Genomic DNA, 16,709 nt, shown 5'->3' with positions numbered 1-16,709 from the left:
ATGATCTACAGAAACCATTGACATATATTTGATTTTGAAGAAGATAATGAAGTTTGTATCTAATAGAACATAGAACATAGAACAGTACAGCACAGAATAGGCCCTTCGGCCCTCAATGTTGTGCCGAGCCATGATCACCCTACTCAAACCCACGTATCCACCCTATACCCGTAACCCAACAACCCCCTCCTTAACCTTACTTTAATTAGGACACTACGGGCAATTTATCATGGCCAATCCACCTAACCCGCACATCTTTGGACTGTGGGAGGAAACCGGAGCACCCGGAGGAAACCCACGCACACAGGGGGAGGACGTGCAGACTCCACACAGACAGTGACCCAGCCGGGAATCGAACCTGGGACCCTGGAGCTGTGAAGCATTTATGCTAACCACCATGCTACCGTGCTGCCCCAAACACTAACACTAATGTTAGTGTTCAATAGTTCATTAGACAAATGTATTGAACATTAAAATAGATTAGTGATTTTTAGCCTGTGAGAGTTTATTTTCATCCTAATGAAAACAAATGCATCACGTGCTAACATGTGAAAAAGTTTCCATAGTGACAAGGTCTTGGGGAAGCTCTTGCTACATTTGCCTAGATATTGACAGGGTCCTGGGTGTTTCGACTCCTATATTGTGTTGACCCTTATCATTAGAGCTGTGGAGGCCCAGTCATTGAGTATATTAAAGAAATCAATGGATTTCTAGATATTAAATATATCAAGGAATATATGGATAGTCTGGCAAAATGCCATGACAGCATGGACGCCTTGATATATCAATGGTTTCTGTAGATCATCTAGCCCCACCTACACAAAGGTTTCTTGAAATATGACCCTCTATCTCTTAGTTGCAATGAGTGAGCCCTGAAGCCCTAATATACAATCCTTCTCCATCTACCCATAAATTTACATCATTCCTCCAGCCCTCCCTCGACCGTTCATATCCAACACCAGGGGCGGCACGGTGTCGCAGGGGTTAGCACCGCTGCCTCAAGACATCAAGTGTGGAGTTTGCACATTCTCCTCTTGTCTGTGTGGGTCTCACCCCCACAACCCAAAAGATGTGCAGGATAGGCAGATTGGTCACGCACAATTGCCTCTTTAAAACAAAATTATATCCAACCCCACCTTCAGCCACTCGTCACACAGCCACATCTATCAAAAAGAACATAGGCATGAGGGAATGTGAGTTCTGAACTCATTTACAAGCCTTCAAGGCAAACCAACATGCTTAAAGAGAAATGTCATCCTTGCACCCCTAGTTGTGACTAATGTGAATGCGGACAAAAACATTTTATGAGTACTCCGATGCAGTGTTACCTCCTCACTTTTGACTGCATTGGAGAGAGGTGTCTGTATGTAGCCCCCTTTCCCTGGCTGACTTCAACGGGTGTCCTCATATCTCGCAATTCTGGTACAACAGCAATAACATGGGGCTGGATGGGTGGCACGGGAGCACAGTGGTTAGCATTGCTGCTTCACAGCGCTAGGGTCCCAGGTCCGATACCGGCTTCAGTCACTGTCTGTGCGGAGTCTGCATGTTCTCCCTGTGTCTGGTGGGTTTCTTCCGGATGCTCCGGTTTCCTCCCACAAGTCCCGAAAGATGTGCTGTTAGGTAATTTGAACATTCTGAATTTGCCTTCTGTGTACCTGAACAGGTGCTGGAATGTGGTGACTAGGGGCTTTTCTCAGTAACTTCATTGCAGTGTTAATGTAAGCCTACTTGTGCCAATAAAGATTATTTAAAAAAGCTCCCCTTATGGTGGGTTTTAACTCCTACTTTGGAATTTATGAATACATGCATATTGTACAAGAGCAAAGAGATTATGATGAATTTGTACACTACATTGCTTTGTTTGTAGCTAATGTGTTATAGCTTTGGGTATGCTATTACTATGAATAAAACTCTGGAGAGTGTAACGTGTAAATTCATCAATAGATGATACCTGGGAAGGAAGCATTGTGGAGGGACTTGTATTCCTGGAACTATTTATACTGGAGCAGAGATGGCAAAGAGGACATGTAAGAGAAGAATTTAAAAAAATTTATGAATGCATTTGAAGGCGTTAGCAGGAAAAGATACCTCTTGGTGAGAGTCAGCAGCAAGAGATGATCAATTTAAAATTGTCACTGAGAAGTTAGGAAAATAACTCTTTATACAGAGGATTGTGAGAGCATGGAATATTTGCCAGAGAGAGTAGTTGAGGCAGACACCATTTTGAAAAGAAGAATTGATAAAGTGTTTGAAACACTAGGAGTTAGTCTATGGGAAGAGAGCAGTAAATTTAATTTGCAGTTTTCTAGTGAAATGCCAATATAGATATAGACTGGAATTTTCCAGCTTTTCTCCGGCGTTGGGATTCTCTGGTCCCTCTGGCAGTGCACTGCAGCCTGCGGGTTTTCCAGCTGCGTGGGGTGTCTTCAATGGGAAATCCTATTGACAGCGGCGGGTACAGAGAATCCCGCCAATAATATGCTCAATGGCTCCTCTGCCAGTGTTGTAAATATCTGTAGTTCAGTAACTGTGCAAAACGCAGACCAGGGATTTAAATTTGACAGCTGTTTTCTTGGTTAGTTGAATTATACCACAACAAAGCATAAAGTTTAGAAAAGCTGTGAAAATGTTACGTTTAGCGATGTGCAGGGTGTTCATTGTGTCTTTACCCCTTTAACAACTTGTTAGTTTATGATTTCCAACTGTTTACCTCTTTGTTACGATAGTGAGACAGTATTTGAGTTCAAGCACCTGTGTTATGGGTTTCTAAGGCACAGGTTATAAGAGTTTTTTGAGGCGGGGAGGGCACTCTGAAGGATTTAGAAATGCCATTTTTTGTCACATAAAACATCAGAACCAGCCATTTTGTCAGCAGATTTATGTTTCCTTGTGTTTTTTTTCTCCAGACAAGTCCAGCTTGTAGCTTTAACTTGAACAATATTATGCTGCAATGATGTACAGGACTCTGGTGAGACCACATTTGGAGTATTGTGTGCAGTTCTGGTCGAGGCATCTGGATAGAAATTGTCCCATTGGGCAGACACAGCATGGGTTCATAAAGGGCTGGTTGTGCCTAACTAATTTAGTGGAATTGTTTGAGGACATTACCAGTGCAGTAGATAACGGGGAGCCAATGGATATGGTATATCTGGATTTCCAGAAAGCCTTTGACAAGGTGCCACACAAAAGGTTGCGGCATAAGATAAAGATGCATGGCATTAAGGGTAAAGTAGTAGCATGGATAGAGGATTGGTTAATTAATAGAAAGCAAAGAGTGGGGATTAATGGGTGTTTCTCTGGTTGGCAATCAGTAGCTAGTGGTGTCCCTCAGGGATCCGTGTTGGGCCCACAATTGTTCACAATTTACATAGATGATTTTGAGTTGGGGACCAAGGGCAATGTGTCCAAGTTTGCAGACGACACTAAGATGAGTAGTAAAGCAAAAAGTGCAGAGGATACTGGAAGTCTGCAGAGGGATTTGGATAGGTTAAGTGAATGGGCTAGGGTCTGGCAGATGGAATGCAATGTTGACAAATGTGAGGTTATCCATTTTGGTAGGAATAACAGCAAACGGGATTATTATTTAAATGATAAAATATTAAAGCATGCTGCTGTGCAGAGGGACCTGGGTGTGCTAGTGCATGAGTCACAGAAAGTTGGTTTAAAAGTGCAACAGGTGATTAAGAAGGCAAATGGAGTTTTGCCCTTCATTGCTAGAGGGATGGAGTTTAAGACTAGGGAGGTTATGCTGCAATTGTATAAGGTGTTAGTGAGGCCACACCTGGAGTATTGTGTTCAGTTTTGGTCTCCTTACTTGAGAAAGGACATACTGGCACTGGAGGGTGTGCAGAGGAGATTCACTAGGTTAATCACAGAGCTGAAGGGGTTGGATTACGAGGAGAGGTTGGGTAGACTGGGACTGTACTCGTTGGAATTTAGAAGGATGCGGGAAGGGGATCTTATAGAAACATATAAAATTATGAAGGGAATAGATAGGATAGATGTGGGCAGGTTGTTTCCACTGGCGGGCGAAAGCAGAACTAGGGGGCATAGCCTCAAAATAAGGGGAAGTAGATTTAGGACTGAGTTTAGGAGGAACTTCTTCACCCAAAGAGTTATGAATCTATGGAATTCCTTGCCCATTGAAGCAGTTGAGGCTCCTTCATTAAATGTTTTTAAGATAAAGATAGATCGTTTTTTGAAGAATAAAGGGATTAAAGGTTATGGTGTTCGGGCCGGAAAGTGGAGCTGAGTCCACAAAAGATCAGCCATGATCTCATTGAATGGCGGAGCAGGCTCGAGGGGCCAGATGGCCTACTCCTGATCCTAGTTCTTATGTTCTTATGTTATGACTCTACTTAATGAGCACTGATACAAATCATGCAACAGTATCTATATGGACTATAAAGGAAGCAAATCCATTTAACTTATCTTTTAAAAGTCTTCCTACTTTTATCTCTTAGTTCTCCCCTTCATTGAGCTGTTGTAAAACCCGACACCTGCAGACCTCCGGCTGCCTCACTGAAAATCACAACCTACTGCAGATAGGTTCACAATATAAATGAGCTCGGAGGGAGACTGTTCAGGGCCTATTCCATTCCCCCACCCATGGGAAAACGTCAGAGAGCAGAAACAGAGTGCTGTACTTTAGATGGGGAGGTGGTGAATGCACTACTCGACAATCACCACCTCCGGTTTCCAACCATAAAGCCGCCGGAAGCCAACTTGCCCCATGGCAACCTGCCCTGCAGTCATAACACGCTGTGAGCGGCTAAATTTGTGAACAGTGGGACTCCTCACTTGGGACAATGTCCTGCCCTTGGGAGCTGCCTGTTCCATCACGCCCGGCGACACCAGAGTTCAGTAATGAATTAAATTACGACTGCAGGAAGAAGACCAAAGAGGAACCTGGCTGCCCCAAGAACACAGGTCCTTGAGATTTAGGACAGTGAGAGATCCCAGAGCCTGGCGAGGGGGAGGAGGGGGGTAGTGGGGAGGGGCCTGTGGGGCAGATGGTGTGGTCGGAAGGGAGTGTAAGATGTTCGGGGGGTGGGGGGGGGGGTGCTGCAGTTGCACGGATGCCTGAGATGCCCCACCCACCTCCTTCCTGCCTTTGTTCATGGCCTTTACAAATGGCCTGCCTACTCCTCCCCGACTCCTATGCTAACATATTTTGGCATGGGTAGCATATTATTCAGGTCATTGGGCTCATTAATAAGCCTAAATTACCCGTATGCATTTACATATGGCAAGCGGACTGCAGATTTCAGAGCCCAGAACCGAGCGTACTCCGAGGGTGAACTCAGGGGTGGGCAGGATGGTGGTGGGGTGGTGACCTGACCTATTTTAAATGACCGCCCATTCGAGCTGAAAGTCCACCCCACGGGGACACATCAAATCCAGCATAGATGTGGGATTTCCAGCTGCACCTTCAATTATTTTATTTGCTGTCCTGTCTCAGTTCCTGTCTGAATGGGGACAGGAAAATTCTGACCCTAGTCACTTCAAGCACAACAGTGGGTCTTACATTGTAAAAGGATCTGCCAAAGAAGCCATCTCTTCAAGCGAATGGAGCAGTGGTTTGGAAGATTCTGAAATTGAGTGGAAGGTATATTGGTGAAGAATACATAGCTACCATGGGGAAAAATGATATTTGTAAATGTTAAGAGTTATAACTGGAGCTTTAAAAATACATGCTTCCTTGTGTTATCATATTCCTGCATTTGATTGTGTTTTAGTGCCTATAACTGTACCTGACAGACTAATTCCGAGATTGTGTCAAGCTTCTCATTTGGAGGACGTAATGCAGCATCAATAAATATAAATGAATGTGCAATCGGTGCTAGTTGGCATATCTGAGTGTGCAGAACAGTCAACTTGCTTGTAGAGGCTCTGTGTAGTTTTTCATTTCTGGCTTGAATGAAACTGCCCTAACCCTTCGCAAAACTTGAGTGGGCAGCTTTGCAAACTCAGCCTGTGCAAGCTCTCACATTGCAGTTGTCTGCCACCTGTGTTGGGAAATCTGGCCTGCGGTGCAAACAGAGATGATGGTGCAGCCTCAGCATATTAGAGGGCTGCTTCTACTTCAATTACTTCTGAGATATAAACATAGCATATTTTGTGTCAGCTGTGCAGGGTGTGAATATTTATTCTGTAATATTCATACAATAGTGGATTTTACAGTTGGTGTCGTGTACAGCAGCAATTATTTGCATCAGATTGCAACAGCTGGAAACACAGGAATTTGTAGCCAAGAGCTTGAGTGCAGCTACTAAACGACCCGGGCTCATGGAAAGGTAATCGAGCTTTATATGTTAGGCTGCATAGTGGAATAAATTGCATTTTCCAGATATGTAGAAAACTATGAATTATCATGTGTTAGGAGTTGTGTGCCATATTGGGCCACAACTTACTGGAGGAGTGAATTGTAGGATTGTGAAATTAAAGGCCTAAGTACTGAGGAGGAAGTGTAATTTTGAGTAAGTGGATTCAATGCTTAATCAAATACAAAAAGACAAATACAGAGAAAATAAAAATATATTTCAAAATGTTTACATTTTATGTTTGTAGAACATTCAGCAATTAAAAACTGAAGGAATGAGACTCCACATTTGTAATGGTTAATTTTCAGTAACTGATGTGGCTGGGAGAGAGATTACTGTGGAGGTATTATGAGATGCTGCGGGAGAAATGAGGTGGCAGACTTACCCTGGCTGCACATAGAAGGTCATTAATCTTCTTCCGGCACCACAGCCCTGTCCTTTTATGGAGTGAGCTGATGCTCACAATCCCGGTTACAACTTCCCTGGCAGGGTTGGTCACTTTGCTGGCTGTACATCTGCCTGATTGTGGGTACAGGGTTTCGCCCTCTGTTGGACCCATCCAGAATTTTGCTGAAGGATCGCTTAGTAAAACGTGGTGCAGTCTTTCTGGCAACCATCCCCCCCCCCCCCCCCCCCCCCCCCCCCCCCCCCCCAAGTGCCGGGGAGGCGCTTAAAAGGAGTGTCCCACTGATTGCAGGGATTAAGTTGTAGCGGGGCAAGCGAATCGGAAAATTCTGCCGTGAATTGCGGCATTTGAACATTTCCACCAATACATGAGGACCGAGAACATTGTTGCAGATTGAAAAAGACTGGAAGGAACTTTACATTCCTGCTTAAATACAAAAAGGGAATTCAAATAAATCTGTTCCACTAATCAAGTTGTCTGATTTCTTCAATATTGTAAGCCATAGCTTGAAAGGGAATAGGGGAGGATAAGGAGACACAAAAAAGATGTTCTGATATGAATCTTATCAGAGCTTGGGGGAGAGTAATTTATTCCTTTGTAGGGCCAAGCAGTTTCCCAACAATCAGAACCATATGTAAAGAGCCAGTGGGGTTTGGGTCAATGTGCATGTCAGTGTACACCTCCAAACAAGAAAGAGCATAATTTTTCCTGCTATCTGTATATTTTGCTTCCTTCTGTCCCCAGGGCCTATTTTACAATGTCAAGATGGATTTAATGGACCCTTGACAGCACAACATGAGCTCCAATCAAGAGAACTTCTTTTCCACATCTTACAACCAGAAAGTACCACAAGATATGAATCAGGGTGTCATGACCTTAATGTCCTCTCGGAGTTAGTGTAGTCAGTGTAGGACTATTTTACTTCATGAACAGGGAAGACAATTACTGTAAAGACCTCTCTTGCTTTTTATTGTGAGCTTATTTTGTGTCAGCCATGACTCAGTTGGTTGTATTGTTGCTCCTGAGTTCCACTAAGGGAGTACTGCACTTTTGGCTGAGACATAGAACTGAGCCCCTGTCAGCCTCCTAAGGTGGGCGTAAAAGATCTTATAATAAAAGATCTTTCATTTATGATTAAGAATGAAATATGTCGTAGGTTACAGAGAGATGTAGATGGGTTAGTCAGGTGGGCAGAGCAGTGCCCAATGATATTTAACCCCGATAAGTGCGAAGTGATGCATTTTGGAAGAAGAAGCATAACAAGGGCATTTGTAATGAATGGCAGGACACTTGGAAGCTCAGAGATGAATCTTGGGGTACTTGTTTACAAATCCCTGAAGGCTGCAGAGCAGTTGCATCGGTTAGTTAAGAAGGCATATGGAACATTTGCTTTTATCAGTCGTGGCTTAGAATATAAGAGCAAGGAGGTTATGTTGGAACTGTACAGAACATTGGTTAGGCCACAACTGGAGTACTGTGTGCAGTAGGGTGCTGGTTTAGCTCAGTTGGCTGGACAGCTGATTTGTGATGCAGAGCAAGACCAACAGCTTGGGTTCAATTCCCGTACCAGTTGAGGTTATTCATGAAGGACCCCCCCCCTTTTCAACTTTGCCCCTTGCTTGAGGTGTGGTGGGCCTCAGGTTGAATCACCACAAGCCAGCTCTCCCCCTCAAAGGGGGAAGCAGCCTATGGTCATCTAAAGTGACTTTACTTAATGTGTGCATCTCTGGTTACTTCACTATAGGAAGGAGGTGATTGCACTGGAGCAGGTACAGAAATGTTTCACCAGGATATTGCCGAGGATTGGGCATCTGAGCTACAAGGAGAGACTGGATAGGCTTGGATTGTTTCCTTTAGAACAGAGAAGGAGGGGGGAATCTGATTGAGGTGTATAAGATTATGAGGGGTTTGAGGGTAGATAGGGTACAGCTCGTCCCCTTGGTTCAGAGGTAAATCACAAGGGGCCACAGTTTTGGGTGAGGGGCAGGAGATTCCGAAGGGATTTGAGAAAAATATTTTCCACAGAGGGTGGTGAGAATCTGGGCCGGGATTCTCCCATACCCGGCGGGGTGGGGGGTCCCGGCTTAACGGAGTAGCGCCAACCGCTCCGGCGTCGGGCCTCCCCAAGGGTGCGGAGAATCGGCGCGGGGGGCACGCCGATCGGCGGGGCATGATTCCCACTCCCACCGATTCCCAGGTGGCGGAGAATTCCGGCCACGGCAGGGGCGGGATTTACGCCGGCCCTGGGCGATTCCCCTGCGGGGGGGTCAGAGAATTCCGCCCCTGGAGTGCACTGCCTGGGAAGGTATGGAAGCTGAAAACTTCAGAACCTTTAAAAAGCACTTGAGACACCATCACATTCAAGGAAATGCAACAGATGCTGGTAAAGGGATTAGCACGGGATTAGGGGTAGTTATTGTCGGTGCAGACTCAATGAGCCAAAGGGCCTTTTCTGTGTTGTTTGACTCTACGACTCTACGTAGAAGCACTACCTCAAATGAAGTCTCAGTTTAGATCAGTGGTTCTCAACCGGGGTCCACATGGACCCTGGGGGTCCATGTAAAATTACTGGGGGTCCACACAAAATAAATACCGAATTGGGGGTCCACGGTGATATTTTAGTGGTCCATAGAGAAGTTCTACTTCAGAACAATTGTTATTACTGAGAATATAATTTTTACAGTAATCTACGCCATATTAAAATACTAAAAGTAGAAATATTCATGTAGCTATGAATTTTTTATGGCAATCAAGTAGAAGAAAAAAACTTTACATTTGACAGTGTCGTAAATTTAAAGTTACCTAGAATAAACGGAGGTGAAAATCACCCATCTTTTCTCAGGTAGCAGGCAGCGACCTTAGATGTTTGTTTTCATGATGAATATTCACCTTTCTCTCTCTCTCTCTCTCTCTCGCACTGACAAAGGTCAAAGAGAGATTATAATCTATCTAATTTACCTTGAGGGCTGAAGGGGCTTAGAACCAAAAAGGTGCATTTGCTGTGACCCTAATTGTCCCACTAATCTCCCTTGGGATTCATAAACTTATGGGTGAAGAGAATATGCCTTACTTTGCCTGGAACGCAGTTTTCATATTTTAAAAAAAGTTCATAGTTCGATTCAAACTATTTTTCTTTCAGATTTTTCATCCTAACTCAAGTTATGAATAACATTTCTTTACAGGAGACCCTCATTGAATTACAAAGTGATGAAATATTGCACGCAAAATTCAAAGATGGGAAGCATAATATATGGAAAACAAATGACACTGCTAAAAAGTACCCACTACTCTGGGATAAAGCACAGCTCTACGTTATAGCTTTTCCATAATCTTACCTTGTTGAATCAGGATTTAGTCGTGTTTTTCACTTATTATCAAAAGCTCGTAATAGACTCGACATTGTGAAAAAGGGTGATCTTCGACTATCATTGACCTCGATGGAGCCGAATATAAAAAAACTCGCTGAGCAGCAGCAACCACAGGGATCTCATTGAATAAATCTGCATTTTTTTCTTAATTACTCACTATGGGGGTCCACAAAAAAAAATTAAGAGGAAAAGGGGTCCATGGGTTAAAAAAGGTTGAGAACCACTGGTTTAGATTGTGCTCAAGTTAGAGAACATACAAATTGGCATGCTGTGCAATTGTCGATATGTTTCTTGGACTGTGGAGCAATGGAGTTCAATATGTCAGTGCTATTTCAAAGAAGAGCAGGGACGTTATCCCCAGTGTCCAGGCCAATATTTATCCCTCAAACAGTATCAGCAAAATCGTTAATCTGGTCTTTATCACTTGGCTATATGTAGGAGCATATTGCACACAAATTGGCTGCTGTGTTTCTTACATTCCAACTGTGACTATGGGCCGAATCTTCCTCTGGACTTGGGAAAACCTGACCTTTGCACTTTCGCAACCCACAGACTGCACACGCGACTTTGCACATCATTTTTGCTTTTTCGCACCGGGGCTGGGTTCACAGTGCAGTTTTCAGCCACACTGAAGTGAGTAAGGAGTGTAGGCCTGTTTGAACTCAGCACTGAGTTCCAGTGGCCCTGCTGAATTTGGCTTTCCCATATTTGAAAGTCACGTCCTGCCCGATAACCTAATTAAACAACCCACCCGGCGGTAATGCTTTCTGCCATAAATGGACTTTGGGATCTGGAGTCCATCCGCTATTTTGGATATGGCAAGACTCCATGACAATCCAGGTCTAAATGTGGCCATTCATGCACTGAAATGTGCCTCTGCACCCAAACGTAACGTGGCCCTGTATTTCAAAAGTACTTGATTGACTGTAAAATGTTTGGGACGTCCTGTGGTTCTGAACACACTATATAAATGCAACTCTTTTGTTTTCTCGATAAAAACTCAGAAAAAATCATTCTCGAGCTGTTTCTTGTAATGAAAGATCTTTCACTTATGATTTAAGAATGAGACATGTCGGAGCACTAGCTCAAATAAAGTCTCAGTTTAGATTATGCTGAAGTTAGAGGACATCAAACTGCCATGCTGTGTGCGCAATGGCAGATATTTTGCCAGACTGGAGTTATGGAGTTCAATATTGCAGTGCATTTTTTTAATCATTTAAGCAACTTGTTAACTGTAGAATTGACTTGAACCTTAAATTAGTATAACAAACTCCAGCTGTGTAATGGCTTTAGTAGAAAAGAATTGACATCTGTGTCATGGTTTTTCAATGAGCAGCACAGTTAAGGAACTGCATGTTTTTCTCCGATTTCCTCACCGCACTAACTCTACAACCCTTGGGAGTCTCGGGTCTTTGTCCCAGAATCTTGTTTTCTGCAAATTCATTTTGTCCTTTTGAATGTTTGCTGATGTCTTTAACGGTTAAATCAATTACTTAGTGTTGTGAAACACACCCGGTCACTCCTGAGAATATCATTATGTCTGAAACTGTGAGAATTTAACTGACTTTTCAACAAAGAAATTCCATTTTGCCAACTATTATGATTTTTTAAAATTAGGGTAACTGTGTTCTACCTCACCCCTTTATTATAATCTTTATTGTCACAAGTAGGCTCACATTAACACTGCAATGAGGTTACTGTGAAAATCCCCACGTCGCCACACTACGGCATCTGTTCAGATACACTGAGGGAGAATTCAAAATGTCCAATTCACCTAACAAGCACATTTTTCAGGATTTGTGGGAGGAAACCGGAGCACCTGGAGGAAACCCACGCAGACATGGGGAGAACGTGCAGACTCCGTACAGACAGTGACCCAAGCCGGGAATTGAACCAAGGTCCCTGGCGCTGTGAAGCAACAGTGATAACCACTGTGTTACTGTGTCGTCCCTAAGTGAGCGATACTGATCTGATCATACACACTTTTGCAGTAATCTTATATCTTTGCAAGACATGTCTTTGGTTTTCCCTAATGTACATCTACCGAGAGATTTGGAAGATTATTTGGTCTGACTGTGGTACGTAATGTATTGTGTAAAGCGTTCTTTTGTCTATCAATTAGCAAAGTAAATAATGATGCAGCACTGTAGGGGTGACATGGTGGTGCAGTGGTTAGCACAGCTGCCTCACAGAGCCGAGGACTCTGGTTCGTTCCTAGCTCTGCGTCACTGTCCATGTGCAGTTTGCACATTCCCCCCTATGTCTGCGTGGGTCTCACCCCCCCACAACCCACAAGATGTTAAGAGTAGGTGGATTGGCCACGCTAAATTGCCCCTTAATTGGAAAAAAAAGAACTTGATACTCTAAATTTATAGGGAAAAAAATGATGCAGCACTCTGTGAGACACCTGGAGGTACGTTGCTGTCTGGGGATAAATGTAGTTCCTGATTTTGCAGCAGGACATGGGAAATTTCAAAATTGGTTTATTCAATGTTTTCAAGTCCAAGGCTTGCAATCTTTCTGAAATCAATGTATGTCCTCTAGCTACTGCTTTCTTTCCCAAGTTAACCACATTTGACTAATTATTATTGGGTGAGGTATTGGCTCTGATTAATAGCACACGTGTAGCAAATATAAGTAGAGTGAAAAAGTCTGAGCTAATGACAATAATCCGATTGTAAATGACCTGCTGCGCCTGCAGTTCATTAAAAACAAAACAACTGGAATACCTGGCTTGTTACCATGTCCATTAATTAGGTGAAAATTGCCGGCGGTGATGGAAGTGTGAGCTATATTGGCTCCATTATATACGATAACTGTTGACAAATGAGCTGTGTTTTCTTTGGTAGGTATGTCAACTTGGATAAATTATTCCTTGGATAAATTATTCCCTGGAATCCATTCATTTCTTTCTACTCGGTTTTGAATTCTTGTGCCACTGGTTTGCTTTATCTAATTACTTAAAGAAAACGCATAATTGACTGGAAGACTGGTAACTAAATAGAGTTAATCTAACTGAGATTTGTTCTGTCTTTTTTCTGTAACTGCCATTCGTGATAAATTTGTAGCCACAACGAGTTTTGCATTTCAGGGCTGATGGAAGTGTAAATATTTGCTCCTGGCAAATCTACTTTTCATTTACTTTGTATTCTGATAAAACATAGGTTCTAGATGGCTGATCTTATAAAACTGCATCATGCAGATCATGCAACATTTCCCTAATATTCCCTGATGGAACAGAATTTGGTGATAGGCCACCATTGGAAAAATCACAAATATCAATGCCTATTGATGGCACAGCATGTTGGATTTCCTTGGGCTTGCCTTGGCGTATAATTTCTTCCGCATAAAATAGGAGTGTCCCCTACCCACTACCATTTTCTTCCCTCCTATCCTGAATGTTACGGCTCCTTGGGATGAAAGACTGACCCAAATGGTTATTCACATGTGAGGCAAAAGAACAAAAGTCATGAGTGGGGTAGCATGGCAGTGGCTGACTCAGTGCCTACGTATATAATTTTCAGTATAGTACTCAAGAGTAAGAACCAATGTTGGGCTATTTCCTTCCGAGCCCAGGAACATTTAAATTCCATTTTAGAAATCCTGCTGGCATTTGAAATTTACCAATGGTAGTTTTGCTGAGTTTCATTCAGTGATTAACTTGCCTGTTTTTTTTTTACAGCTCATACTGCAAAACATAAAGCAGATGTTTCATCACACAATAATTTCTAATTGGTTTATTTCCTAGAGTCCGACAGAAAATAGAGGCACATTTGGCATCCATATCCGTGTTCTGGGTGATTGGACAGGTAAGTCTAAGATTTTACAGCTGAATTGAAATATGGAAATATTATATGTTTCCTTACTCTTGGATGCGATTTAATAGAGTCCCGTGTCGAGTGCGTTTAGCCGGGTGTTTCTGGTGCTCATGGCTGTAATTATATGTACATGGGTACGCCAGTGGAGGGTTAATTATTACATCTCAGTGTAATTCAAATACTAGAGGGCAACACCAGTTCCCAGTATAAATTTCAGGGAATGCTGGGTAGTTAGTAGAGAGTTAGCAGAGGAATCAGATTTATCACAGCACGAGGAGTAGTTTAGATTAGAGAAAGAGTTAACACAAGGACATCATTCGTAATTACTAGATTATAGATTACTGCCCGACAGATTCAACCCTGCTTTATTATTAATTATAGCTCAGTAGCGTGTGCAAACTTTATTTAATTAATCGTCATCCAGTAAATTAGTTTTGATTCAATCTAAAGATTGATGGTTTCTTTGTCATCAACTCAACGGACCATTCTGGATTAAAAAGCAAAGAACAACAACATATTACCACCAAAGGTAATATAATACCTGCTATCTAACCGGACTCGGTTTCATTTCGGGGACTCAATGTGGAACATCCCGCCGAGGACACACTGATTCCCATTTCCTGCATTGAAGATCTCCACTCGCAGGTAGAGAACCATTTAAAAATGACACCCCAATCTGGAGACCACCCTAACATCCCAACTCACCTATAAGGGGGTTATCGAGCGTCCCATACCCCATCTCATAAGGGCAGGACATGCCTGGGCCCCTATCGGTGTGCCCAGATTGCACTCCCAGGGACCCCATCAGGGTCATCAGGGCAGCACCCTACCTAGAGCCCAACCACCCAGGAGTTCCCGATCTACTGGAAGTCCCCCCCCCCCCCCCCCCCCCCCCCCCCTCCAACCCCCACTGAGTGCCAGTACATCTGGTCCCTGTTTGTGGAAACCAGTACTAACTGGCGCTTGCTTTGGGTCTCCGAGTCATGGGGGTTAGATCCCGCACCTTAAGTAACTCCGGTGAGTGGGAATCAAAGTGCTGCTTATAGCCAGAGGATGGGATCCAGATCGCAACATTTTGCGAGATCCCGTTAGATCTCGGGAGGCAAGGCGAGGCGAGCCAGATTAATCCCGCAGGACACCTCTCGTGAGGTTTACCAGCCACGTTGCACCCTGATTTAGGCGCGTGCGGCCGTTAGATTTTGCCCCTTATCACCATCCAGACCACTCTCCAAATGGACCCTCAGACCATTCCCCTCTCAAACTTACTTCTGGACCACTCCCTTCCTCAAACTCCCCATCATCCTTAACAGTTAAGGTGATTCCAAAACATTGTTTTTGTCCCTTAAGTTCAGATGCAGACTGCAGCTTATTTTATTGATATGCGGGAAATGTTTTAAAAATATATTCTTTCACAGTATTTAGCCATTGCTCATTAGGCCAGTGGGTATTGCCCATCCCTAATTTCTCTTGAGAAGATATGCCAGGCTGAGGTGAAACTTGTTCACTGTAAAGTTCATGTAAGATGTAAGAATACTTGGAGAACAATTACTAATGAAATATATATTTTTAATACATTCAAAGGATGTAGGCAATTCTGGCAAGGCCAGATTTATTTCTCATTCCTAATTTCCCTTGAGATTGTGGTGGTGAACTACACGCTTGAATTTCCATGTGGTGTGGGTATGCCCACTGTGCTAAGGTAGGGAGTTCCAGGATTTTGACCCAGCAAGGATAAGGGAACGGTGATTTATTTCCAAGCCAGGATGGTGTGTGCTAGGAGGTGTTGGGTTTGCATTTTGTTTTCTTCTAGGCACCAGAGATCATAGGTTTGGGAGGTGCTGTTGATGAAGCCTTGGCAAGTTACTGCAGTGCATCTTGTAATGGTACATACATCTGCAAGTGTTCACTAGTGGTGGAAGATGTGAATGTTTAAGGTGGTGGGCGAGTTGCCAATCAAGCAATTGCTTTGTTCTGGAAGGTGTGAAGTTTCTTGAGTGTTGTTGGTGCTGTAGTCATTCAGGCAAGTGGAGAGTATTCCATCACACTTCTGACCTGTGCTTTATAAATGTGGATTGGCTTTGGGGAGTTGGGAGATGAGTTACTTGCTGCAGAATTCCCAACCTCTGATCTGTTGCTTTAGCCACTGCATTTATATGGCTGGTCCGATTAAGTTTCCGGCCATTGTTGACTTGCAAGTTGTTGAAGGTGGGAGATTCATTACCTGATAGACTGATAGGGCAACATTTGGCAGTTTGGTTTTGTCCTACCTTTTTTAGACATGGCATATCTGGGGAATTTTCCATGTTATCAGGTAAGGTTAGGTGAGAGTGACTGCCCTTGACATCAAGGCAGCATTTGTACAGGTATGGCATCAAGGAGCCCGAGCTAAACTTGAGTCAATAGGAATCAGGGGGAAAACGCTCCACTGGTTAGAGTCATACCCAGCACAAAGGAAGATGGTTGTGGTGGCTGGAGGTCAATCACCTCAGCTCCAGGACATCACTGCAGGAGTTCCTCAGGGTAGTGTCCTGGGCCCAACCATCTTCAGCTGCTTCATCAATGACCTGCCTTCCATCATAAAGTCAGAAGTGGGGATGTTTGCGGATGACTGCACAATGTTCAGCACCATTCGCAACTCCTCAAATAATGAAACGGTTCATGTCCAAATGCAGCAAGACCTGGGTAATGTCCAGACTTGGGCTGACACGTGGCAAATTACATTTTCACCACACAAGTATCAGGCAATGATCATCTCCTACAAGAGAGGATCTAACCACCGCCCCTTGACATT

General features: G+C 43.6%; 1 protein-coding gene across 3 annotated transcripts in view; it reads left to right on the top strand.

The window, feature by feature from the left end:
* Positions 1 to 16,709, top strand: part of LOC119977555 (NADPH oxidase 4) — a 239,104-nt gene that overhangs the window by 132,215 nt on the left and 90,180 nt on the right. For all 3 annotated transcript variants that reach the window (XM_038818627.1, XM_038818626.1, XM_038818625.1), the window contains exon 12: positions 13,849 to 13,909. In XM_038818627.1, the coding sequence (XP_038674555.1) occupies positions 13,849 to 13,909 (61 nt within the window). The remainder of the gene's footprint in view (positions 1 to 13,848; positions 13,910 to 16,709) is intronic.

Source organism: Scyliorhinus canicula, chromosome 14, assembly GCF_902713615.1.
Source record: "Scyliorhinus canicula chromosome 14, sScyCan1.1, whole genome shotgun sequence".
Classification (NCBI taxonomy): domain Eukaryota; kingdom Metazoa; phylum Chordata; class Chondrichthyes; order Carcharhiniformes; family Scyliorhinidae; genus Scyliorhinus; species Scyliorhinus canicula.
This window is presented reverse-complemented; position numbering and strand designations above follow the sequence as displayed.